Source organism: Chelmon rostratus, chromosome 2 (genome assembly GCF_017976325.1).
Source record: "Chelmon rostratus isolate fCheRos1 chromosome 2, fCheRos1.pri, whole genome shotgun sequence".
Classification (NCBI taxonomy): Eukaryota; Metazoa; Chordata; class Actinopteri; order Chaetodontiformes; family Chaetodontidae; genus Chelmon; species Chelmon rostratus.
The window spans coordinates 12238294-12263753 of NC_055659.1; the positions used below are offsets into that span (position 1 = coordinate 12238294).

The 25460-nt window shown below is 40.9% G+C and overlaps 2 protein-coding genes across 2 annotated transcripts in view; one reads left to right on the forward strand and one right to left on the reverse strand.

The window, feature by feature from the left end:
- Positions 1 to 278: 278 nt before the first annotated feature.
- The window catches only part of poc1a (POC1 centriolar protein A), a 40074-nt gene continuing 14892 nt past the window's right edge, over positions 279 to 25460 (forward strand). Inside the window, exons 1-9 of the mRNA XM_041954788.1 lie at positions 279 to 414; positions 4287 to 4371; positions 4483 to 4654; positions 4884 to 5063; positions 5256 to 5363; positions 5524 to 5639; positions 7285 to 7418; positions 12262 to 12330; positions 12554 to 12703. Of these exons, the coding sequence (XP_041810722.1) occupies positions 400 to 414; positions 4287 to 4371; positions 4483 to 4654; positions 4884 to 5063; positions 5256 to 5363; positions 5524 to 5639; positions 7285 to 7418; positions 12262 to 12330; positions 12554 to 12703 (1029 nt within the window). The 5' untranslated portion in view covers positions 279 to 399. The remainder of the gene's footprint in view (positions 415 to 4286; positions 4372 to 4482; positions 4655 to 4883; positions 5064 to 5255; positions 5364 to 5523; positions 5640 to 7284; positions 7419 to 12261; positions 12331 to 12553; positions 12704 to 25460) is intronic.
- Positions 1838 to 2706, reverse strand: b9d2 (B9 domain containing 2). The gene has a single exon (XM_041954789.1). The coding sequence runs from the start codon at positions 2521 to 2523 to the stop codon at positions 1996 to 1998; it is 528 nt and encodes a 175-aa protein (XP_041810723.1). The 5' UTR covers positions 2524 to 2706; the 3' UTR covers positions 1838 to 1995.

A 25460-nucleotide genomic window follows, 5' to 3' on the forward strand; every position in this document is an offset into this window, starting at 1 on the left:
TAAAAATGAAAAAATAATCACTGTAATATCTACAATGATACAACGATTTCATATTAACTATTTACTCGTGTTTGCTTAACTGTATGACATTTTACTGTAACATACTCGCACAATTCTATCTCTGCGACATGGAAGTTTACACATAAACAGTTTTAAATGGTACAACTTTCCCTTTAAGAAGTCTGACCAGATGCTCAGCGCCCAATCGCGGCGCGTAAACTGAATTTTGTTGTTGTCAGCAACCAGCAGCTAGTTGTAAGCTAGCGTTAGCCGGTGAGCTAACAGTACAGTATCGTTTGTCTCATTTACTGTGATTAAGAAGTAGAGTGGCCAACAGGAACAGCTGTAACGGCCAGAGCAGTTTCTGTCACCGGCTGTGTGTCTCCGATATCAGGAAAGATGACTTCTGCACTGGTGAGTGTACGTTAGCTCGAACTGTTACTGCACCTGTTAACTTTAGCCTCAGATGTGAAGTTCGTTTCTTGTTTGTAACGCTAGCTTCACATTCGATGCTTAACTACAAGTAAAAGTGGATACGATAATTACTTTTACACGACGAACATAATGTATCTAAGACTTCGTCATAAATTAGGCTAACTTACCCATCTGGTTTGTGACACATGAGTAACGTCTCGTAGTTATTACAGGCACGTTTTGAGGTAACGCTGAATTCGGGAATCTGTAGCTAATTGATCTGTCTGTGGTCGAAATAGGTCACACACTGAAAATGTGAAACTGGAACAAAATGGAAATTATGTCCCAAACAGGCATATTTCAGGAAATGTTTCCTACAGTTAACACTTCCTGTGGGGTTTTTTGCAATTTGTTGTGTCACATTATGTCAAAATTAATCACTATTAATTAATACTACCATGCCTTTACTGCAATCTACATATTTACGACTGTGTTATACACAAAGTATGTAGTCATTAAACCCACGAAGACTGTGTGTTAAATAATTTCAAAGTAACATTAAGATGAACAATACATTGTCTCACTGCAGTAACTTGTCGTAGGCACAGATTTGATGTGTTATTTGCCCTTCAAACTTGCTGCATATCTGCTTTTGTAGCAAACAAACACCCAAAACATGAATTCCTCGATGCACATGAAACTGTTCCTATCACTACAAATGTTGGGCGAGATTTTTGAAAAATATTTGGATTACTGATTTAAAAGTGAAAGTATGTGTGTTTACCAGATGTTTGGAGAGAAATAAACTTCATGTGCCAAGGAGACTTGCACTGAAAACCATCTAATCACATGTTAAAATCCCGTTTGCCCATGTAAATGATTTTTGTAGAACATGTTGGATGCATTCAGCACCTTGAATCAGTTTACTATCAAGTTTTGGATCAATTAAACAACTATAGTGCAGTTTTGTTCTTATTGCACCCTGATTTATACCAAGCTAGCTGGCCACTTCCTTCATCTATGTTCATCCTCTGTTTATGTGTCAAGGAGTATCAGGGTAAAAACTTAAATTTAGATCTGGAAAAATACTTATTAACCTGCCTGGACCCACTTACCCACTGTGGGTACCAAGAGGTTTGCTGGAGAATGTCAATCAGGGTCAGAAAAGTGCAGAAAATATAATACTAATTAAAAAAGCAAATAAAATATGAGTTAAGAGCAGTGTAATGTTGTTGCAGGGATCCAGGTCTTGTTAATTGGCGAAGACAATTTGAATATTACATGGTCAGAACTTTCTTGGTAATAATGTAGGATGAAAATAGATATGAGGCAAAACTGTGATCTGGTTACTGGTACAGGGCTGGAGTGGTCTGATAATGTTCTGCTATGGAAAAAATAACATCAAAAAGGAACCAACTTCGATGATACGATCATTTATTTACATAGATCTATATAAAAACGCAAATGCGATTTAGAAAAAATGTACAAAAGTTTACTAAAAACAAGCAACCAGACCTCCGCCTGCAACACATATTTAGAGAATCCATAACAACTTCCCAAAGTACTTTTCATTTCACTGTGTCAACACTCGACGCCATATTTGTCGAAGTGTCTCATGATAATGCCAAGTTCCAGCTCCACAGTCCCCATGGCTTCGGTGTGCAGTCTGTATCTATCCGCCCCGCTGTATATGAAATCCGTGCTGCGGAGCTGGGGACCTCCGCCGACAAACATTTGCGCCAATTGCTCTTGCCAGGAGCCGAGCGGCCTCCAGGTCACACAGCTTATCCGGTGATGTCCGGGGCTGGAGGGGACATGGCAGTACCCGTAACCGTACAACTGGCAGCGTCCGAAAGAGTCCTGGTGCCACACCTGAAGATGAAGCTTTGGCCAGCCTTGCAGTCCTTTGGTCGCGTAGTGCAGATCAATCGGGTGACTCCAGTACGCCATGTCTCCTGTTTGGGGGATATCCACCTGGGTCTGACCCTCCTTCAGCCCAGACAGAAGCCGCCATGCTCCTCCCGTATGAACTCCCCATTTGCAAAACAGGCTGTTTTGCGGGAAACCACTGCCCCCGACGATCTGGCCTATAATATGCAGCTCTGCCATGTTACAAACAAGCCCTTACACAAAAACATGCGGCTGCGAAAGTGCTCTCTGCTCTTCCTCCGACTTTAACGGCTAGCAGTTACTAGCACCACAGCTCACGTCTCCTTGGTAACTCAGCGCCCCGGGCGTGTTTTACCCTCAACTGTGCTTTTCGGGCACACCACTTCCTGTCACGATGCTTACAGATACTGCATTTTCAAATATGGGGTCCAAAACTAAACCTTTCCCGCGTTAATGTTTGTTTTTCCAACAAAATAACTGAAAAATAGCTAATCTTACTGGTGGAGATTGTTGGCGATGGCACAAATTCGGATCTGCTGCCTGACAGGCTAAGCACAGGGCTGTACATCCGGGGTATCGCTGTATTTGACGCGTTTCTTTTTTAGGCATCGCTTATAAAATAACATCTGTGGACTTCAGACAGACACCATTACGTGTTAATGTGTTAATTTCATCAACCAATGATGAAGATTGAACTCAGCCTCACCGCTAGCCTCAGAACAAATGTTAATTTGATGGTTTGTCTGGATGTGTCTCGTTTGGGAACAAGTACACTGTGAAACAGCGCCGCTCCGTGGCTGTCGTCCACATTCATGTCGCTTTCTTTTGGTCTGAGTCTGTTTTTCATGGACATCAGTTCGAAACCTTGTGGAAGCCTTTCTCAGAGGAGTCTGGTCTGTTATGTTAGCGTATCAATGCCCATGATTTAGAAGTTAGATTTATAATAGTCAGATATAGGCGTAATGGCAAAAAGACATTTTGACTTGTTACATTATAAAACTACAGGTGTCACATACAACATTGCAGTGACTGAAGTGTCCCAGTAAGGCTTGACAGTGAGCTAGCATGCACAATACAAGGACCCTGAAACTGAAGCAGCTAAGTGGGATTCAGCCATCCATCCATCCATTATCTATACACCGCTGAATCCTTTGCAGGGTCACGGGGGGGCTGGAGCCTATCCCAGCCGTCTCTCGGGTGAAGGCAGGGGACACCCTGGGCAGGTCGCCAGCCTACCACAGGGCTACATATACAGACAAACAACCACGGACAATTTTGAGTTATCAATTAACCTCCACATGTTTTTGGACTGTGGGAGGAAGCCGGAGAACCCGGTGAAAACCCACGCTGCACAGGGAGAACATGCAAACTCCACACAGAAAGACCTCGAACCGGGGATCTTCTAGCTGTGAGGCGACGCTGCTAACCACTGAGCCACTGTGCAGCCCGGATTCAGCCATCATTAATATTATTAATTACACCTCAGCTGTTCATACTGTGATGTGTCAAACCCTTCAGTGTTTACTGTGTTTTAGTGAACCTACACTTTGCTCCAGGGTCCTAATACTAGACTACAACTACTTACTAGCTAGATTCTCAGTATTATATAGTATTATTTGACAATTGTCAGTATTTTACAGGCTTTACTTGCCTTCAGTTGTATTTGAATGAGTACAGACAGCTGTACAAACTTTCAAACTCATTGCAGAGAATATCATCAGTTTCTAGCTTTGTATGACAATTATGGGGTTGATTGCTATGTTGCCAGGCCACTGTCAATCATATCACACACACATATCCTGATGATGCAGTTTCAGAGTGTGAAACCAAAAGATGATTTTTTTTTATTGTATTTTTTTTTTATTTTGAACTTTGTTGCTTATTTAGTCAGAACTATTTATTGTTATTTAGAAATGCTAAGAACGTTGTCACAGGCATGAATATGGTTGCTGCAATTTGTCTCTGTCTCTTTCTCCATGTAGTCTGATCCAACTCTGGAGAGACATTTCAAGGGTCACAGGGACACTGTGACAAGTGTGGACTTCAGCTGCAACATGAAACAGATTGGTAATGGCCACTTCATTTAGCATTTTGTCTTTTCATTTTATTTTATGTGTGGTATGTTTTCTGTGGTCATACACAATGTGTTCACTCACCTTTGCTCCCGTCCTCTCACAGCCACAGGCTCAATGGACTCATGTGTGATGATCTGGAACATGAAACCTCAGATGCGAGCATATCGTTTTGATGGACACAAAGATGCTGTCATTTCAGTTCAGTTTTCTCCCTCTGGCCACCTGGTAGCCTCTGCCTCCAGAGACAAGACTGTACGCCTGTGGGTGCCCAGCATGTGAGTTTTGAAGTATTTGTTTTTCAGTCCATCTCTATCATTTTTCAAGACAAAGCTAACTCAAAGGGCAATGATGCTGACTCATAAAAACAACAAAACTAGACATTTACGCCGAGTCACCTGCTTCTGCCAGCACAGTAGAAGGCACACATTTCTGAACACCCACTGGTTTTTGGCAGTTTTTTTTTTTTAACTTTAGTTTTGTCCTGGTGTGTGTTTGTTTGTACAGGAAGGCTGAGTCAACAGCATTCAAGGCTCACACTGCCACCGTGCGCAGCGTTAACTTTTCAGGTGATGGGCAGACCCTTGTCACAGCCTCAGACGACAAGACCATCAAAGTGTGGACTGTCCACAGGCAAAAGTTTCTCTTCTCTCTCAACCAACACATCAACTGGGTCCGCTGTGCCAAGTACGCTGCATACACACATGCACAAATGTAGACTTTTCACACCTAGATGGTATTGGCTACTGCAGATATTTCTACTTATTCTATTGTTTGTTACCTATAAAAAATTCTATACATTTCTGATTTGTCGTTACTGAAAATTGAAGCTGAACTTAAATTCAAGCCAGTTTTTGATCTAGAATGTATCTCTTGCAGATTCTCTCCAGATGATCGTTTGATTGTGTCGTCCAGTGATGATAAGACTATAAAGCTGTGGGACAAGAACAGCAGAGAGTGTATTCATTCTTTCTATGAACATGCTGGGTGAGGACCTGAGGCCAGAACGATGCATGGCAAAAATGTGGATAAGAAATGTTCTGATGCGTGTAGCTAAATTTGTGTGGGGCAAAGATTTGCAGTGAGAGAACAGTCAGTGTTTCTAAAGACCTAATTTCCCCTAATGAAATGTTTTCTTTCTCCCAAGCTATGCAAACCATGTGGACTTCCATCCGAGTGGAACATGCATCGCTGCGGCTAGTACTGACAACTCTGTCAAGGTGTGGGACATCAGATCCCATAAGATGCTACAGCACTACCAAGGTAAAGACACCTCAAAAGCTGTTTAAAGGACGTGTTTAGTTTACAGTGACACCGTTGGAAGATCAGGGGCAATTACTACAGCAAAACTATTTATTGAATCATTTACAACATATTTTTGCTCCAAGGCTCTCGGTTCAGCTGCTCTTGGTGCCTTATAGCTGTTAGATAAAAATCTTTTATACTGAAATAACACAGGCGAGTTGTATATCTTATTCATATATGTTTTAAGTTGCTCTCAGTGTCCTGACACACAGTTCCAGGAAGAATTTACAGGACAGTAGAAATAGACGACAAGGACAGCAAAGCTGAACAAAGATGCTCCCTGCAAATCACTGAAATAACTCCAAGATAAAATTAAGCTTTTAAGCTCACGATTAAAGTGGTAATCAAGATTCATGATTTCTTGCATATTCAATAAACCAAAAGTTGATGCCTTTCGTCAGCCTGCCAGTCAGTCCGATTGTTCTCATCAGCTCTCTTAAATGGATTTGAGTTGTGAGATCTAATAATGGATAATCACATCTGTCTGAGGAGTGATGGCATGAAGATAAAAGCTTTTTCTCTCCCCTCCTCTTGTTTCTTCTCCTTTCGGCTGTGCTTCTCTTCACACACTGTAGTTAATTACCAATTGTGCTTTATGCCTTCAGTGTTGCGATTAAAATGTGATGTGGTTACTGTTAGATACCCATAAGAATTATTGGTGATTGGTAGTTTGTTTAGTCATCCTTTATTCTTTTGGTGTTGGGTGGATAATTCCTCTGCTTTTAAATTTACCTTGCTCGCTATCCTTGCATGAACCTGGGCCATATCAAACAGTATGTTCCCCCTGCTGTCAGTGTAGTTGGATGCAGCTTTTTGGCATCTTTTTGCAGCTACAGGTATCAGTATGTGTGTCATAGCGTCTTGCAGCCAGCAGAGGGAATATGTCGCTTGTCGAATGTCTGCTGTCCTCATTTTATTTCGTCATGAACCCAGTCACCACATGGTACAATCATTTCAGGTCCAAGAAAGTTTTGATTAGTTGCCATTGGCTACTGATGTTACTGTACTCTATGAAATGTGCTAATGTAAACCTGATGTTAAGCCACTGTCAAGTTACACAGCAACTGAGGCATTGTGATGTACAGTAGCAGTGTACTTCACTGGGATCCTGGCAACCACGTTAGCAAGCATCTGTCTGGCTGAAGTGTCCTTCAGCAAGACGCTGAACTCTTAAATGCCCAATAGGAGCTCATATTTTACTGCTGTGGTTGCCTGACTTCCTATTTAGAGAGATTTTAAGAGTATTAATGTATGGAATTTCTTTGGATTAACTTTGGCCAACAGTGTCTTTGTTGTTCTTTTTATCTGCTATTTATAATATAATATATTGTCTCTGTCACAAAACGTTGTTGCAGCATCACCTCAATGAGAATATCTTTAAATTGAGCTCAAGTCACTGTTATCCTCATCATGATTTTGATCTTAATGTTAAATCATTCCATACTACAACAGGCCGAACAGGTGAATAAAGATGCAAACTGCAATGAAAGGTTTTACTTCAGGATGCAAGTCAGTTTGAATAACAGTATCAAAATATCGGTATATTAATCCTGTCATAAACTGTCTGTCTGTCTGTCTGTCTGTCTGTCTTTGTGTTTTCCAGTCCACAGTGGTGTGGTGAACAGCTTGTCTTTCCACCCAGCTGGTAATTTCCTCATCACTGCATCCAGCGATTCCACAATGAAGATACTGGACCTTGTAGAGGGCAAACTACTCTATACACTGCACGGACATCAGGTAGACACATGTGCATGCACGCACGCACACACACACACACACAGAATACAGTTCAGATATCCTACAGGCCTAAATCTGTAGTGTACGTAGTCACGATCACCATGGGTCATGTCTGTAGTCTGCTCCGCTGTCCCTGAGTGTGCGTATTACTGTGTGTGTCTATTACTGAAGGTTTGGTGTGGACAGTTATGTGTGAGTGTGTTTGACATCTCCTTTGTACATGTTTGATTGTCTGAAGTGTGTATTAGTGTGAGTGTGTGCGTATGATGCCTTTTTTTGTATGTGGTGTATTTTAGTTCTTGCCAGGCGAGCAGGCAGCCCACTCATGATGACTCGTCTCAGGGCTGTTGGAAGGAAACAGAACTGCGTTTCTGCCTCCGTTCCTCTGGATCCTCTCCTCCTCTTCTTGTCTTCCTCCTCCTCTTTGTTTCCGTCCCATCCTTTTTTCTCTGACTTTAACACTCCTGTCCGTGTGTTCTGGGGATGAATCGCCACCGTCATTGTCATCCTCATTTTCCTCCTTGTCCTTTTCTATTTGCTCTCACCTCCTCCCCTCCTTGGCTCTCGTGTTCTCACATTTTGGCCGGCTAGTTGGCCGGACGGCTCGCTGACTGTATCTGTTTGTTTGAACAGCTGATGGATTGGCTTGCTGGCTAGTTGTGGAAATCAGTGGCTTGCCAGTACCACATGTGGTCCATCTGTTTATCTATCCCTCTGTACACGTTGCCTGTCTCTTTTTTGTGGGCGTCACCTGTGCTTCTCTTCAACTGGTTGCCAAGACTCTTCTCTTTTTCAAGATAAAAAAGCACTTTTCCCCCGTCTCTCTTCACACCTCCAAATTTGTCATCTCTTGCACTCTGTCTCCGTTTCTGTTGTTGTTCCTTTTGGCTCAGTGGTGACTCCGCCAATCTGTTGGTGCTGGGAGCGCTCTGGGTGTTAATTGTCTCTCCAGTCGCATAACTAGAGATGGAAGAGACCCCCATCTGTTCGTTGTGGGAGTGTAGGTTTATGTGTGTTTATATGTCTGCTTGCATGTGTTCTGTATATGTGTGCAGACCTATGTGCATGTACTGTGTGTGAAAACACATGAGGGAGTGTTTTTTCTGGTGGATCTGACGAACGTGTTGTTTACCTCGCTTCAGCGGGACCATACCTGGCTGGGTTATAACATTCTAATTTAAGTTGATTTGTCTCTTTGCTCCTCTGTCTGACAACTGAGTTTCACTGTGTGATCCAAATGTTTTATGTTGAATGTCTTTGACTTAATACATGAGTACGTTCTGCTTTTTAAGACCTCATAAGATGCTAATGTCCTCCTAACCGGTTATGCATGTCGGCCTATAGGTTACTTTTTGTTATGTTTGCATACACATACACATACACACACACACACACACACACACACTCCGCTAATGGCTTTTTTTTAGCCTGGTGCTATAAGTGCAGTGTGAAAAGCCTGTGAGTGCACTAAATGAGGCTCTGTGTGGGAACATTTCTTCCAGAAAGTCAGCAAAGTCAAACGTAAATTGTGTGATGCTACTACACTTTGGTACTATGCTGTGCCACTTTAAGAACAAGCAGCTGGCTGTTTGCAGCCCAAGATCACATTGCTGCTAGCCGGGGGGGAAAGCGTGATGTTTGCCAGTCTGAGGCCATCACCCAATTGGTGTGCCGAACGATTGAGACACATATGCTGCCAATCCGTGTGGTAGAGGACGAGCGATTCAAAGTGCTAGTTTGGTACCTGGTTCCTGGGTGCGTTATGCCGATGAGAGGTACTGTGACTAAACACATTGAAAAAGCTGAAAAGATGAGCTAGAAGTAAGACCAGGGCTGATAAGCTAGCTCTGACCACCGACTGCTGTCACGTCATCTGTACTGACCCCTGAAAACAGCATTAACCAAAACTGGCATTCCTGGTCAGGTGAGAGTTGATTGTAGAGGTTAGAAAGCAGTTATCATGCCATTTTATTAAAGGTCCTCCTGTGGTGTTTTTGGCCAATATGGGCACTGTGAGCAATGTTTTATAAGAGTACATCCCTGTTTTGTTTGTATCTCGTGCATGTGCACTAGGGGGCACATGTGCACATGGTGCATGCCTATGATGTGAGGCAAGTAAGAAGAAGACAGCTGTCACCACCTGTGAGTTCAACTTTAGCCACTAATAAATCACCTTGATCACCCCTATTAAGGAAGAGTTGGAGTAGGACGAAGAGAGGATAAACACGATTTTACTGTTTGTGCTCATGCCAAGTAATTTGTCCAGGATCCTGTAGAGCTGGTTATATGTTGAAAATATATGCAGTAAATGCCATTTACAGGACTATTATAGTCTATAACCTAAACTTTTAACAGAGGGTTGGATGCCCTCTCATGCTGTCATCAGCTACACCAACAACAAACAGAAAGTAAAAGCCACAAGCCTCCACTCCAAGATATCTACCTACCTAAATCTCCATTATTATTAAACCCTCATGTTTCGATCGCATTTTGAGCGGCTTGCTGAAAGAGGGCCAACCAGGGGCCGCTAAAGGACAAGTGGTCTGCTGACATTGTTGATGATGAGCCACTTCACCGCTCATCCCTGTTAGCTTGTTATTATGTAGATCCACTTTTGCAGTATCATGTGTAGTTTTTTTTTTAAATAAATGATGGATTCCTCCTCACCACAATGCAAGAAGAACTGGAGTTTGATGACTTTTAATCATAAGGTTGCAAAGTCCTGCTAGGGTTAATTTGCTACTCCACACTGCACTCTAACATTTAACCTTTGGAAGGCAGACACAAGCGGTACCTCCCTGTTCTTTTGTCCCTGTGTCATAAGCAATTTCACATGAGTGTTTTGAGGCTGAATAACTTTCACGTTAACACAGACCGCCTTTATCTGTCGGAGGGGACGACTGCTGGCCGTGATTAACCCGAACATCTCTGCTTCCACCGCCAGCATATATGTGTTCAGTTCCACCATGCCACCACAGTAATCAACACATAAATCAACCGCTCGGTTAGTGCGTGTAGTGTGTCCGAACCTTTGTCAGCACACACACAATTAGTGATTTGTTTTTGCAAACTGATGCGTGAGTATAGACCTTCAACACATTACTGGTGCTAACGCTAGAGGACAAATGTAGACCAGCAGATTTTACTCCAAACAACATAATATCTGATCAGATTTTATTGGTATGAATCTTAATATGCTCCTCAGTCCAATTTGTGTCATATATGTGCTTACAGAAGGAGAAGAGGGCAGAAGTTTGAACTAAAATGTGTATTTGGACCAGACGTGTTGTGATGCAATTATTCCCGTTGATACTGAGTAGCAATCTCAAACTAGTTCTCTTTGTTTTTTAATTAAGGTACTTGTAATGGCTCTTAGAGGTATATTTTAATAACAGCATACACAATACAGCCAGTATAAACATGTAATTGTTTTTGGTAGTCATAACTTAATGGACAGCACCGTGTGGGGCCTGTCTGCCTTTACAACCCCTGTTCATTTATCAGGACATAAAATGTGCCAGTTAGGTTCATTGCCCTGTCAGACTCTTACTGTGTGTGTGTGTGTGTGTGTGTGTGTGTGTGTGTGTGTGTGTGTGTGTGTGTGTGTGTGTGTTTGTGTGTGTGTGCGCGCGTGTGTGTGTTTGTCTGCCCATGGCAAGTGCCAGCCTGGCAGCAGGCATTAGTCAGAGCAGAGACAGAACATGCTGTCTGTCAGGCCGTCGCGTTGCCATAGTGACACTGTCTGCTTCTCTCAGGTGCTTCTGGGAAACCATTCCTCACCCAAACCAGCCTGTCTGGGTGCCAGCCACAGGACACAGCTCCTTTTTTTCCTTCTTAGCAGCCTCCCTGTGTGTTTCTTTTCCCGTCTTTTGTTTGTTCTCTCCTTCATCCTCTCTTTGAACACAGTCAGAGGGCTCAAGCTGTAATCGTTGACCCCATTCTGCACTGTGAGGTAGAGAAAAGAATAAACTGAGAGAGAGAGATTTATGAGTTTTTGAAGCTGGAGTCACACACACACACACACACACACACACACGTAGCATGCCAAAGTCCTGACATACCCAGGTGATGCTTTTTGGCACTGACCATGTGTGACCTCACCCCACCTGAGTCTTTGCTTTCTGTTATTGATTGCTCTGCTACAAGCCCATCCGCTCCTCCACACACACATGCAGATCTGTACTGAGCATAGTTTTGTATCCTCTGATGGTTTAAAAAAGAAAAGAGTATCCTAAATGCTATGAGCAGCAGATACACAGAAAAACACTAAATCCTCTCCAGCACTTGTCTTTTCACTGTATGTTATATAAAACTTTCAAAGTGCTTTTTGTTGTGCATTTTGTTGAATTATGTGGTGTTTACTTTCCCCCATATTTCACATCAACACCTACACTTTCACAGCAGCTATATTACTTGGCAGAAGAAAAAAATTAATTATTCATGTAATTCAAAGATATGAATGAATGGGCTGACTGCAACACAAAGGCAGCTCCATTTTCACAGGGAATTCTTCATTTTATTTAAAGGCCACAACTGAGAATTAGTTTAGTTTTTGATTAATCTGACTTCTCTTCTATATGAGTCATTTTGTCTATAAATTGATTAAAAAATATGCCCATCTCTCTTCTAAAGCTCAAGGTTGCGTCTTTATATTGGTCATTATTTTATGAGCAAAACCTTAAATAGGCAGCAAATGCTTACAATTGACAACTTGTTGTATATTTTAGTTCATCTGGTTTTTGGAGCACAGCACCTCACAGCGACAGTTACATGGCAAACAGTTGATTTCACTGTGTTATCACCTCCGTTTTCCAGCTCTCTCTTTCTCTTCCCCTCACTCCAGGGTCCAGTGACTTGTGTGGCCTTCTCCAAGACAGGAGAGTACTTTGCCTGTGGAGGTTCTGATGAACAGGTGATGACAGAAAGCAAGATAAACTGCTTATTGATTGACCTGCTTGTTTTTTTTTTGGTATCTAGAGGTCCATATCATGTGCCCTCCTTATACTATTGATGTTGATACCAAATAATATATTGATAATTTATGAAACAACGCTTATAAAAATTAAGACCTTGTAAAAGAGAAAACTGTATTATGTAGCACATTTAATTCTTTGAACATTGTGTTCACCTTGCAGGTAATGGTGTGGAAGAGCAACTTTGACTGTGCTGAATGCAGTGATGGCGTCAGGCTGCAGCATAAATCTACTCCCAGCTTGCAGCCACCACCAGCCAGCTCCACGGCTCACCCCCCCTTTAACTCACATCCATCTGTGCTCCGCAGCCAGGTAGGTTCAGACAGCTGGAGACAAGCACTGCGAACTGACAGCAAATCGACTTTGATGTCCCATTTAGATCCGGCATTTCATGCATTCCCCTTTGCTACTTTACTCAAATTACTTTTTCCATCTCCTCCCCTCTCCCTAACACGCCTGCCCCTTTGGTACATGCACACACCACTATTGTCCTCAGGACGCAGGACACATTGTCCTTATTCTCGTAATAAATAAGTACCTGTTCAGACTTCACCAGGAAATTTTTACATTATGTGTCAGCTTTTTGGCAAGCTAGGTTTTGATTGTTAGCTAATGTAAGAATGAGGTTTGTCTGGCTTAAAGGTTTGAAGAGCAGCACTGCTTGTTTTTCTGTAGATTCTTTAAATTCATTTTTTGCATTTTCTGCTTTATTGGATACTTCGACAGAAAAGATACAGACAAGAGGTTGTTGTCCCATATTTCAGTTGGTTTTAATGTTTCAAGATGTTAAAGATTGTTGTATGTCATATCACTGTGGGATCATCTGAAAATTGATGATTTAGAGTCCAAGGATTTCCATAACTGTAGCAATACCTGTTGGTGCCAGAGGCTACAGTTTACAATGAAGAAACGTTTTGGAGATAATGGACAAGATACTGATGATTTCGATATTCGTAGAGCTTTACCAGTAGTGCGGTTATGTCCTGAGGGTTGCGCAAGTAAAGCTCTCACGAAGACTTCAAAATGATTTAAAAGCACACACGCACACACAGAGATACGCACACACACAGATATGTCTAAGTATGTACTAAGTTAGCCCAAAAAAAAGCCTAACTGAAACAAGAGTGCATGTAGAGTTGCATGCATGTGTGCTGCCTGTCTCAAAAAGAAACATAAAGGAACACATGCACAGATGCCCCTCACTATTTCATGCTGTCAGTGCGGCTGGCTTATTTCCTCTCTGCATATCCTTCCTTTGAAGTCTGCAGTGTGGCCCAAAGCTACATTCATATCTCACAAGCAGGGCGAGAAATACCTACTTATTCCTGCAAATACACTTTGATTTGGGGGAAGGTTTTTTTTGTTATCTGTCTGACCACATGACATAGATTAAATATTAATATTTGCTAATTTCATGACAACATTCTGTAATTTAAAAAATATAGATTCTTTTTGGCTGTACTACAGGTGAGTTTTGAAAATGTAGATGACGATAAATTACCAAAATTGAAAACAGCAATAAGAAGTAATGAAGTATGATTGTGTTTAATGTGCTTACTACAGCTTATAATGATTATTGTATCTTATAAGTTAGCAATAGTGCTGAAATAAGCCACTGAGAAAGTGCTATGCTAAGTTACTCCTCATTTGTCATTTCCCAAAAGTCCTATTTGAGTGTCTTTATATTAGACATTTGTAACTTAATAACACATTAATGGCATTATTCCTAATGCCATTGCAATACATGTGATACTGCACTATCCTGATTCTTAGTGCTTTTATTTAATTTGACAGTTAAGTGGTTTGGACAATATTATGAGTCAATAAATGCCAAAGTCAGTTATATTATAAAAAATATTCAGATGGAAATCAAGCCTTCCAGACTTTAAAAGCATATTTTGTGGCAGTGTCTCCTCCATTTTCATGACAGTAATTTAATAGAACATCATTCTCTGTATTTTAGTAGGAGTCTCTTCTTGCGCTGATTCACCCACACCCTTTCTGACTGCTGTGTAAATCTACAGTAGAAATCTGTCCAAGAAGAAAGTATAGTTTAGAGTGATCGCACAGTTTCAAAAACATGGGTAGGAAACTTTTTTTTGGCCTACTGAAGCTTGTACCCTTCATGAAACCTAATATTCAGTTTATCTGTGAATGCACAGGCACTACAGTAGGTAGCTTGTCAGCTGTTGCAAGAGTTCAGTCTGATGTATTAAATAAACACAAACAGTCAAATTTCTAATGGGACTTTCAGTTTCTTCCCTGTTTGTGCTAAAACTGATTGTTTAAGTGCACTAGTTATGCATTGACCTACTGTCTATGAATATTTTTGAAAACTGATATTTCCCCCCTCCTTTTAAAGTTTGTTTGGACGTCAAAGGCTTATTTTCCTTTATTGGTAGTAACTTAAAAACCAAGAATAGTAGCTAGTTGTTAAATTGTTAAATGTTTGTGTGTGGACGAGAGGCCCAAACAGAGGAAAAGAGGAAAATGCAAAATATCTGTTTATGTTGGGTAAGACCGTAGTGACTCTCTATATCTCCGTGGGACAGCTTGTTAGAGGTATATACACCTACGCAGGAGCTGATTACTTGTTTTGAAAGTGACTAATGCTCATGTCATATAGTGAAAGTACATTGTTATTATTATTAAAGGCATCATTCAGGTGTTTTTGACATAAGGAGGCACGAGGGAGTGATACAATCTGCGTGTGATAGGCTTGCTGCTTGCTTTGTCTCAGAACAAGAGGAGCACTTGGTTTTATCAGGAAGTCATCTGAACACAGCTGTTTAATAAGTTAGATTGTTTGTTTAATTGTGAGTGACAAGTACAGAGAAACACTGACAGTTGCAGCAGCAGTCTTCTGGTGTACTGTATATATAGCCCATCAGTCCCCTGATGGGCATTGATTGTTCAAGAAATCATTAAAACTGCATGTTAGAGTTTAGAACATGAAAATCAGAACATATAATAGTCAAAAACAAGAACATCAACCATCCATGACAACACATAAACATATGAACAAACAAATAAAACACACAAAAAGCAAAACATTTTTAGCATTAACTTAATAATGACTAGTTGTCATGATTACAGTTCTGGCCAAGTTTGAACCAGGACTCAACTGTTTCAAATGTTTTAGCTAAGTGTTTGTAATATTACATGTTTTAAAATCCTCAATCTGCTTTCAACGGGTCAGACTGTTGTGCTACCAAATGAGAATGCAGTGTGTACATCGCCAACTTTAAATTTTAATCCAATATTAACTTTAAACTTAGGTTTAACTTTTAAGTTAAGAGAGCATTGAGTTTTACATGCTGCTGAATTTCTCTCAATGTACCAGTTCAGCTCCAACTGTTATGGAGCCGAACAGGGACCAGCTGTCAATGAATAAAGTGACTCATTGGATTCAATTAGTTTAGACATTTTTCATTAAATCAACTTCCTTTAAATAATATAACTCATCAGTCACAGAAAAAAACACAATAATCTGATACAACCACCTCTCTCTGTCTGTAGTCACCAGTCTGTGGTGTCACTAAATGGAGCGGTAAGGCAGCAAATGTAGCTGAAGTTGCAATAAACATCATGATTTGTCGACTGTTAATTTAGAATTTGAATGTCAACATTATGAATGAAGTTTCGAAGCTTCAAATTGTGTGTGTGTGTTTGTTTGTGTGTGTGTTTGTGTTAAACTACCAAAAAGTAGTTTAAAAAAACACAGAGGTGACCTAGAGAGATAAACCATCAGAAACAAACAGAAAGTGAGAGAGTAGTTCAGCCATTAGCAATGTTTAAATATTAAAAGACCTTGTCAGATGTCACACACACACACACACACACACACACACACAAAGAGGACAGGGTGTCACAGGCTGGCAGGGGAACCTCAGGGTATGGTTTGGATTTCAACCCCTTTGACTGCTACTGTGTTACTTACATCAACAAGGGCATAGCCAAGGTCTCACTCTCTGTCTCTCTCTCTCAGTCTGTCTCTCTCAGTCTCTCTCTCTCTCTCTCTCTCTCTCTCTCTCTCTCTCTCTCTCTCTCTCTCTCTTCAGAAACACCCTCCCTGCCTCTGCTTTCTTTTATTGATTGCTCTGCTAGAAGTTAATATCCACCAACAGTGACGCTGCCTTGCCTTTACACTTTATTTGAAATCCACAATAGCATAAGAAATAAGATCATGAACAATGTGTGTAACAAGTGGAAAAAATGACATGGTGTGATATTAAACCAGTACTAGCAGTACTGAGTTAGTTAATGCTTTGAAAGGCAAAATTGATGACTCATTAGCAAATCTTAAATAGCTGAGCATACAACAGTTAGGTGGGATTGATGGATAAAATACAATGGTAAGGAACACTTGCATATTTCTTATAATGCGCTGTTATTGCCATGTTAAGTGTGTTTTCTATCCTTTTAATGGCAAACAAATGAACTTTTTCATGTTTGCCAGTAATATCTTGTCACATGGGGACTTAATTACAAAAGACTGAGGTAAATGTTCCCACTACAACCAACGGTATTGGTAACGGAAAACGACAGAATCAGATGTGTCTCTGCTTTTTATTAATCTGATGTCATTATTATTCAACATTATTTTGAAGCAAGTGTTTAAGATGCATTAGCTATGTGAGGGTGATTATTTCTAACAGCTCCTTCACATTAAATTCAACAGTGTAACTGCATAGCTTTTAATGTCCTTTAAACACCCGTTTTCTTTATGCCATCCACCAACCTTTCAGGCCTATTTTTCTTCCTCTCTGTGTGACTGTGCCGTTCTCTCTCGCTGCTGTGATACAGGATGGTAAATGGATTTTAATAGCTCTTCCACTCAACAGCCATTATTACAGACGTGCCTCAAAGGGTGATTAGAAAATGGGCAGTTGGACCATGAGGAGAGAGATGATTAGTGCAATGTATGAAACGTATTCTCTTCTTCTGAGAACCACTGTTCTTGTAAAACCCCACTGAACCCTTTCATTGGGAATGATGGTTTTTCTTTTACAGCTGCCTGAAGCTTCAGCGGTTTACTTTACATCTGCATGATTAAGAAACAAGGTGCAAGACAGTTCAAGTGAGGTTTCGCTCTCTATCATCTAAATAAACACAAGTTGACAAGAAGCATTTTTTAAATGATGGTACATGTATTTGTTCTGTATTTGATGATAGCCAAGATGATTTAGAAGGGTGCTGGTGGCTTTCTGGTCAGCTTAGTCCAGCTAGGGAGGGGGGCTCGATAGTCAAAATTCGTTTGAATCCCTCACTGAATCATTCTAGGTAGATTGTATGGTGGGAAATGACATCTTTGTTAAAATAACGTGTGCTGTTTTTATTTCTCTCAGTATCAGACCTAGACCACTGAGATTCTGCTGTGCTGAGTGGGTGTAGGGCTGTCACATATTTGGTCAGTGACTTTCATCAACCCTGTCCTGACTAATTTTTCCCTTTTGCTGTGAGAGATAACAGCCTTTTCAAACAGCAACATTAATTCCTTTTTATCATTCAGAAAATCTAAGATGAGATTTGCTGTTAAAAATCCACTAACCGCTTAATATTTTACAACTACATATCTAAAACAATATTGCTGGAAAGGTAAAAAAAAAGAACATTTTGATTGAAGTTGGAACCTGGGTTTTGAACACTGGCAAAACAATATATGTTGAGGCTTCCTAAAGCTCTCCAAACACATTTCAATTTTAGATAAACTGTTTCAGATGTTGTCTCTGAGTCTAACCAACAGTAAACCCACAAAGTAGTAAATTATATGATATGATAGTATCAGTTCTGTTGTTGGTCAGAAAGTTCTGTATCTGCGACTTTAACTGGCAGAGTCAGGATGGCCAATTAGACATATGAGAATAAGACTTCTTTTTTTTTTCAGTTACAAAGTTCATGTCATGTATTATTTCCGTCATCTCCTTCTACAAGGAATGACGTTATCTTACTTCATTGGCAGAATTTTTTTTTTCTTTTAAGAGAACTTAAATTTAATTGAATCTGGGATTAAATTAATTATTAATAATTAAAATAATTTTTTTATAGTTTTTAAGCACTGGCAGTATAAACAAAGGCAGCTCCTACTTGTTTTTTTGCAACCACCTGGTTCATTTTGTGCTTATTACTTTCACAATGAGGGTTAAACAGGGGAAATTGTGTTGTGTATAGCATAATGTTTATTGCATATGCACAGTCAGCTTCATAATAATCCTGATAGACACTGCAACATTTCAATTACAGTTTCTCATGAAATAGGTCTCACACCTGTGATGATAATATTCAATTTTTTAACATGTGGATGAAGTGCATACAGAGTATTTCAATGGCTGATTCAAAACACAGAGCTATGAATGCAAAACCCATGCATAAATTAAATGTTCTGTTCCAGCATTTCCAAATGAGATTCATCAAGTTTCTGCAAGTGGACCCGGTTGTATTGATGATGTTGGCTACATATTAGATTTGACTGATGGAGGAAACAGAGTCAGAGCCAGCCCTGGTGGAGTTAGACTTAATCTTATGCTGTCTACTACATCTTAAACATGTCACTTGTGTTCCTGTTAGCATGAAAGCTTATTATTCAGTGGCAGACATCATGTCCACAGGGGTCACTCAGCTTTCACAGAAACATCAAGTCATAAAAAATACATGTTTAAACTGACTGAAACAATAACTCTGCTTTGGTATTTGACTTCACATTCACTAATTCCTGCTAACAGCCATTGAATATTTTGACTGCTACAAGCACCACTCAAATAATGTTCTAATAATATTGACACATAGAATGTATGCACATACACACACACACACATACACACACTGACCTAATTAACCCGAGTTAGTTTCCACCAATGACATTTCTTTCATCTTATCTGAATTGTCATCTGCCAGTTGTTACAGATGAAGTAATGGTAGTAGCTGCACCTGGAAATGCCAGCTTCCTAGATTTTCCTTTTCATGTATAATTTAGCCATTCATAATTTATTATTAATACAGGCCCTTTCATCTCTCATAAACTGCCGCAAGTCCCAGACACGTGTTGCCGGAGAGGAAGCAGAGAGGAGAAAAATGTCACCAGATTGCCTAAATGTGTTCGTTTTCTTCTCTCTTAGAAAGAGTTTTCAAAGGGTTTATGAGTTTAAAGGGAGAGTATAAAATAGAAAGAGGTACTCTGATACAGGATAAGTGGCTCTAATGCGATGTTATGAATTGACATATTTTCAGAGCTGCAGAATATAGTAAACATGTGCTTTCTGAAAGCAGCTTGGAACACTACTGCCGCTTGCTAAGCCTGACTGCAAACTAATTAAAGTGAAGCACAAAATGTGAATATTATCAGCCTGTTTACACTCAAGATTACACTTCATATGCAAAAATTGGAAATTGAGAGTTGCAGAATGTCATAAACCCCATACACTGCTCACTTTGATGCCGTTGGCAACCAGCAGGCAAAAACAGCTTAAGCAGAGGTCAGTGGATGAGTGGGTGCACCTTTCCCACCTTTCACCCGTTCTGAGCATGACGCCAGGAGGGCTTCCGAGCGTGCGAACACCAAGAAAGCAGCAGGACCAGACAGTACTATATCACCGTATCACTGGGCGAGTCCCCAAAATATGTGCCAACCAGCTAGCGCCAGTGTTCAGTGATAGTCAATCTGTCCCTGGCTCAGTCTGTTGTACCCACATGCTTCAAGAAGTCCAGCATCATTCCTGTGCCCGAGAAAATAAGACCAGCCTGAATGAAAACCTTCGATTACATCTGCTCATCACTACCCAGCACACTGGACACACTAGTGTTTGCCTACTATACAGGCCACTATGATCCTAAACGAAGTCACCGCCAAAGACTCTATCAAGCTAGTAACAGGCTGTACGTTATTATCCACTCATTTGTCAGTTTATGCTAAAACTAAACAGTCCACCAATAAATCCGACCTTCATTAAGGTTATGATGTTCGGTTTGTTGCAGTTGTATCAAGGTGTTCAATCAGTGTGTAATCACTTTGGAGGATGTAGTTTGCAGTGCTGTTAAACTGTGTTGAGTTTACAGAGAGATTTCTGTTATTTAGCCTAGCCTTATTGATATTATTGGGGTGGACAAAATAATAGAAACACCTGTCATTATAATGACAAGGTGTTTTTTTCAGTCAGTACTGTACAGGAAATAGAAACCACAGGTCTGACTTTTAAAACAGACCAAGAAGCTCTGTATGAGATAATTCATAATTGAGGCTGGCATGGAAAGCGGGCTGGACTGCAGTCCTCTAGTGTCTTTCAAAATCAGCTAATGTGACCTAGGTGTTAAAATTGTCCCTCCTTGCTATGTCGAACATCCAGTATTACACACAACCGGCTATAATTCATTTCACCAGGAAGAAATTGACTAATGAGACAGTAATGCTGTGTTTATTCATACGGAGGCAAAGGGCACCCATGGCTGCTGCCCTCTCAGAATCAAATCCACAGGGATTTCATAACTAAGCTAATTTGATATGCTGATCCTTTAATGTACTTGGATGCGAAGCTCCCTGGTAATTTGCCAGCGATGGGCACTACACCAGGAACATGTAGGCCTATTTGTTATACACAATAAGCCAGCTTTAAAATGAGGTCTCTCCAGCTAAAGATTGAGAGTGTGTGTGGTTCAGTCAGGCTCTCTGTGCACAACACAGCTGAGCAAATCTTTATGTGTCGCTGTTTCGGTGTGTGAGAATGGATGCATCAATGTGTGTGTGTGTGTGTGTGGGTGTGTGCGTGAGCGCCAACCATTGCTGACAGGCAGATCAGCTCTCTCTGATCACATCCGCCCTAATCCCTCCATCCACCCTCCCTCCCCCCTTCCTGTCTCTAGCTTCACATCTGGGTCTTTCTCCCCACTCACGTGTGCAGGCAGACGAGCTGCACGCTCACAGCAGGCTTCCCTTCACAGCTCAACACACACACACACACACACACACTGCACTGCACATCACTGCACTGCTCAGCTCAGCTTTAGGATGTGGATTGGAGAGCGGGGAGGGGGTTCTGAGACTGCAGTAGCTGTATGAACTTCTGTCTTCACCATTTTTATTCATTTGCAAGGGCTAATAGGCTGCTGTTGCTGTGCTATAGCAGGCCAAACTTCACTGGCACTCTCCTTGATTAAAGACTCGACAACAGTGGAAGCAGTGAAACCATCTATGAGGCACGGATGTATTTAAGACCTCAGAGCATTGCGCTGGAGACTGCGGATTCTGATGCATTTGTGGTTGTGTACGTGCATCTTTAAGGTGCTGGTATGGAAAGGCAGGTGGTCTTGTTCTGTCAGCGTGAGTTGAATGCATTTGACAGCAGGGGACAGAGAGCGAGCGAGAGAGGGAAAGGCAGGGGGTGTGACAAGGAAGTGTGGAAGACAAGATAGCAGTGGAGTTAAAGAGAGCCTAATGGTCCAGTGGAGCGAGAGAACATCAGTGAGGGACAAGGAGAGGGAAAGGTAGGAAAGTGGGAAAAAAGGGTGAGCACGTGAGTGAGCTAGACAATATTAGCACACTGGAGAGAAAAAAAAACAAAAACAACACTGAGGTGCAAAAGCATGAAAATAATGAAAAGAGAGAATTTGTGAGCCATTAACAGACCTTTGTTCATCCTTGTTACACTAAAGACAGAGCTAGACATTAAAAGAAATGGGGATCAGGAGAAATTGGAAGAAAGAGAAAAATGGAGGCAGACAACAGGAGGAGCAGGGAGAGAAAGATTGTGGTTAGAAAAAGCGGTGCAGGAAGAATGAGTGAGAGAGGCATTCAGGGAGAAATGGAAAATGAGAGTGAGAAGTTGACTAAGTAGCATTAATAAAAGGGTTCAGTGACAAACACCCTCCCTTGTCAGTTTTGTAAGCTATAACCAGGTCCAGAAGCATAAGTCAGAGCTGAGTCACATCACAGGCTTCATCCATCAAACAGCATCACTAGCAGTTTGTCATATAATGTTTGCTCCTGCTGTGTAATGAACTGAGATGTCAGTTGGTGAAAAGATTTGTCTACATGTTATATTATGACACACACACCCTCCAGCCTTACCTATTCAAAGGGAGACATACTGTTTATTCTGTTTTTTTAATTTGTAATTGTGATTAAGCCTCAGAAGGGAGGTATGATGGATTGTCTTTGCTTAAAAAATATTCACGTCTGTGGAGGTTTTTTTTCTAGGCTATGCAAAAATGTACAAAATAAAGCTTCTTCCACAGCAGAACAGCAAGATCTATTATCACCAGCTATGCCATCTGTGCTCGGAGTAATGTAGAAGGAAAAGGCGGGCCTGGATGATTGGCGTGAATTTAAAGCAGAACATAGACATTATCTTTCAATTGTCCGTTAAAACTCCAAGGCCTGTTAATTAGCAACAGGTGGTAGCAACATGCATTGTACTCCTCGGTCCATATTGTTGTTATGCATGGTTTTTGTCTTTACATTGAAACGTTTGTAGTGATGCTACAGTTTAGTCTAAAAGGGGCTATCCTCTGAACAATTCAAATCATCAGCCCTTTTTAAACGTTACAAACCGAGTTTTGCTTCACAATTACCTACAAAACAGACTAAAGAAAGAGAGGGCAGCAAGACCCTCTCCGGTTCTGAATGCAGTGTTGTCATCTCAGCTTGCCTGGTCAATAACATTCAGAAGTTGCATTCATCTAATGTATCCAATTCTAACAGCTGCATAGTTTCTCAGTTATGTAATAGTGACAAACTGCTGGTAAATTACATCTGACAGTGTTTTGACATCAAACTCACGACCCTGATGCTAATGTTGACGGCTCTGCGCTGTAAATGCTCGAGCCAACGTAAGCCTCAGACTGACAGGAGCGACTAAGTCTCAGCTCTGAATGCCAAAGGTGCCAATTCAGAGCTTTTAAGATGATAAGCTTAAAAAAACAATGATGCTGTGTGACTACAAGTTTAGTGGGAGTTTCCGCCAACTCAGTTCACCAGCTGTCTGTCTTTTACATTAAACATCTGCCAAGCTACCTGTCTGAAGCTGACGTGAGGCGGCCTCTTAGATTGTTTATGTAGAAAGAGACTTGACCTTTTTTTTGGTCTTTTCTCCCACAAAACCATTTTTGAATGAAACTTACAAACACAGGAATGCATTATTATTATTGTCCTTTTTTTCAACAGACATTTTGACTGTTAATAGTAGGAAAAGCAGAGGTGTTACTGATAACGTTAACGATCGCTCTGTTTTATTCAAGTGTCCCAGTAAATTGTGACAGTCACTCAGGGCCCTGAAACAGAACCAGCTAAATTCAGCCATTTTTCATTTTATTTCTGATACACGATGTTCCTACTGTGTCGTGTCAGTAGATCTCCTGTGAAAAAGGCCTGTTAACCAAACGACAGCTTTTTTGCTGTTGTTTTGCCAACTCACCTGAAATCAACAGTCGCCACCTTAAGCTTTCACTTGCTACAGTTTTGAGTTACAATAATAAGTTATTACCAAAGAACTCATCTTGAAATTCAAAGCACACTCTTTCAAAACATGATTTCTATGTTAAAATGATTAACCATTCAGGCTTAAGGGGCACATTTTCACTACTAATAAAGCACCACTGTTTGGTGTAAGTTCCTCTTACCTAGCAGTTTGTGCCAATGTTGAAATCATAAGAAAAAATCCTGTGAAAGTGTAGGAGATTCTATTTTCTCAGTGAACACTATCCTCAATAGACCTTTCTAATTGCAGACATTTTGATTTGTCAAGCACAGGTGTAACTAATAACATTAATGATGGCTCTGTTAGATGTGCCAGTAAGCCGTGCCAGTGAGCCAGCATTCATAACACCAGAGCTCTGGCACTGGTGCTCATACATAAAATGTAGCCATGATTAGTGTTATTAGTTACACCTGTGCTTGACAAGTCCAGTTGTCCGCAGAGAGAAAGGTCTGTTACCCATAATCCAGCTGAATACATAGCACACGCTGAGTAAATGGCATGACTCGTGCTCTTTCTCAACTGGAAACTCTTACTGTTGCTGTTGCAGTCATCGCCGCTGTTCACACATAGAATCCAGCTGAATCGTACAGGGTCAGATATACATCAGCATCCATGGAGCTATAAGGGTTTCAAGATTGAAATGGTCAAATTTGGTCCTGCAACTGTCAGTACATCACCCTGCTTCACCTGTATTATGAGAGTTTAAAGAATGAACTTTTCATTTCATATCACGTTAATTGAAGACAGTCATACTTTTAAATGTCTTTAAGTTATCTGGGCATCCTTTGTTGACTCGACCCCTTTTGCCCACATATCACCCTATTGAGACTAAAACTGATTGAAGAACCAGCTGCTGAGGCATAAGCATGTTTTCACCTGTTATAAAATTTCAGGTGGGTAACCTACTGTGTGTGCGCGTAGCATGATGAATGGTTTTGTGCGCAGCTTGCAGGGTGTATTGATGGCTCTCTGTGTCAGAAGAGTTTAATTTGGGCCGCAGGAAATTTTCCACTGTTGGTTTTTCCACTCCAGGTGATTCATTAGGAGGGTGGTTACTGTGTGTGCTGTGTTTGCATGTGCGCGTATGCTTACACTTGTGCGAATCAGGGTTTTCCCTGGCCCCCACGTAAGACTACGATGGTACAGGACGTGTTAAGTTTGCAGAACAATATATTGCTTTACCGTCAGTCTCGCTATAAACACGTCACATTGGAAAGAATGGTATGTTATAAGGTAAATGAAACTCACAATAGTACACTGCATAAACCATTTTACTGCTTGATTGCAAATGACAGCTAAATTTGCTTTTTCATGACTAATCTGAAAGACAAGCAGTTTAGTCATAATTAGTCTGATTTGGTAGCATTTTGATAAGCCGGAAAAAAAAACAAAGAAGAGATGCCCTGATCGCCTATTTTTGCTGCCTATACTGATTGCGATGCTCTATGAGTCATAGTCACAGCCGATACAGATTGATAAAGTTGACTATGTTGTAGTGTATTTGGTCTCCACCAGGTGGCAGTGTAATCTGGAAAATAAATGCTGTGTGACATTGCAGTATGAAGTGAAGAACCACAAAAAGTCAGTCTTGTTCAGTGGTGATT

What these genes read in the sequence shown, in the direction of transcription:
- b9d2 (XM_041954789.1), bottom strand. Translation starts at nt 2,523, where the DNA reads ATGGCAGAGCTGCATATTATAGGCCAGATCGTCGGGGGCAGTGGTTTC.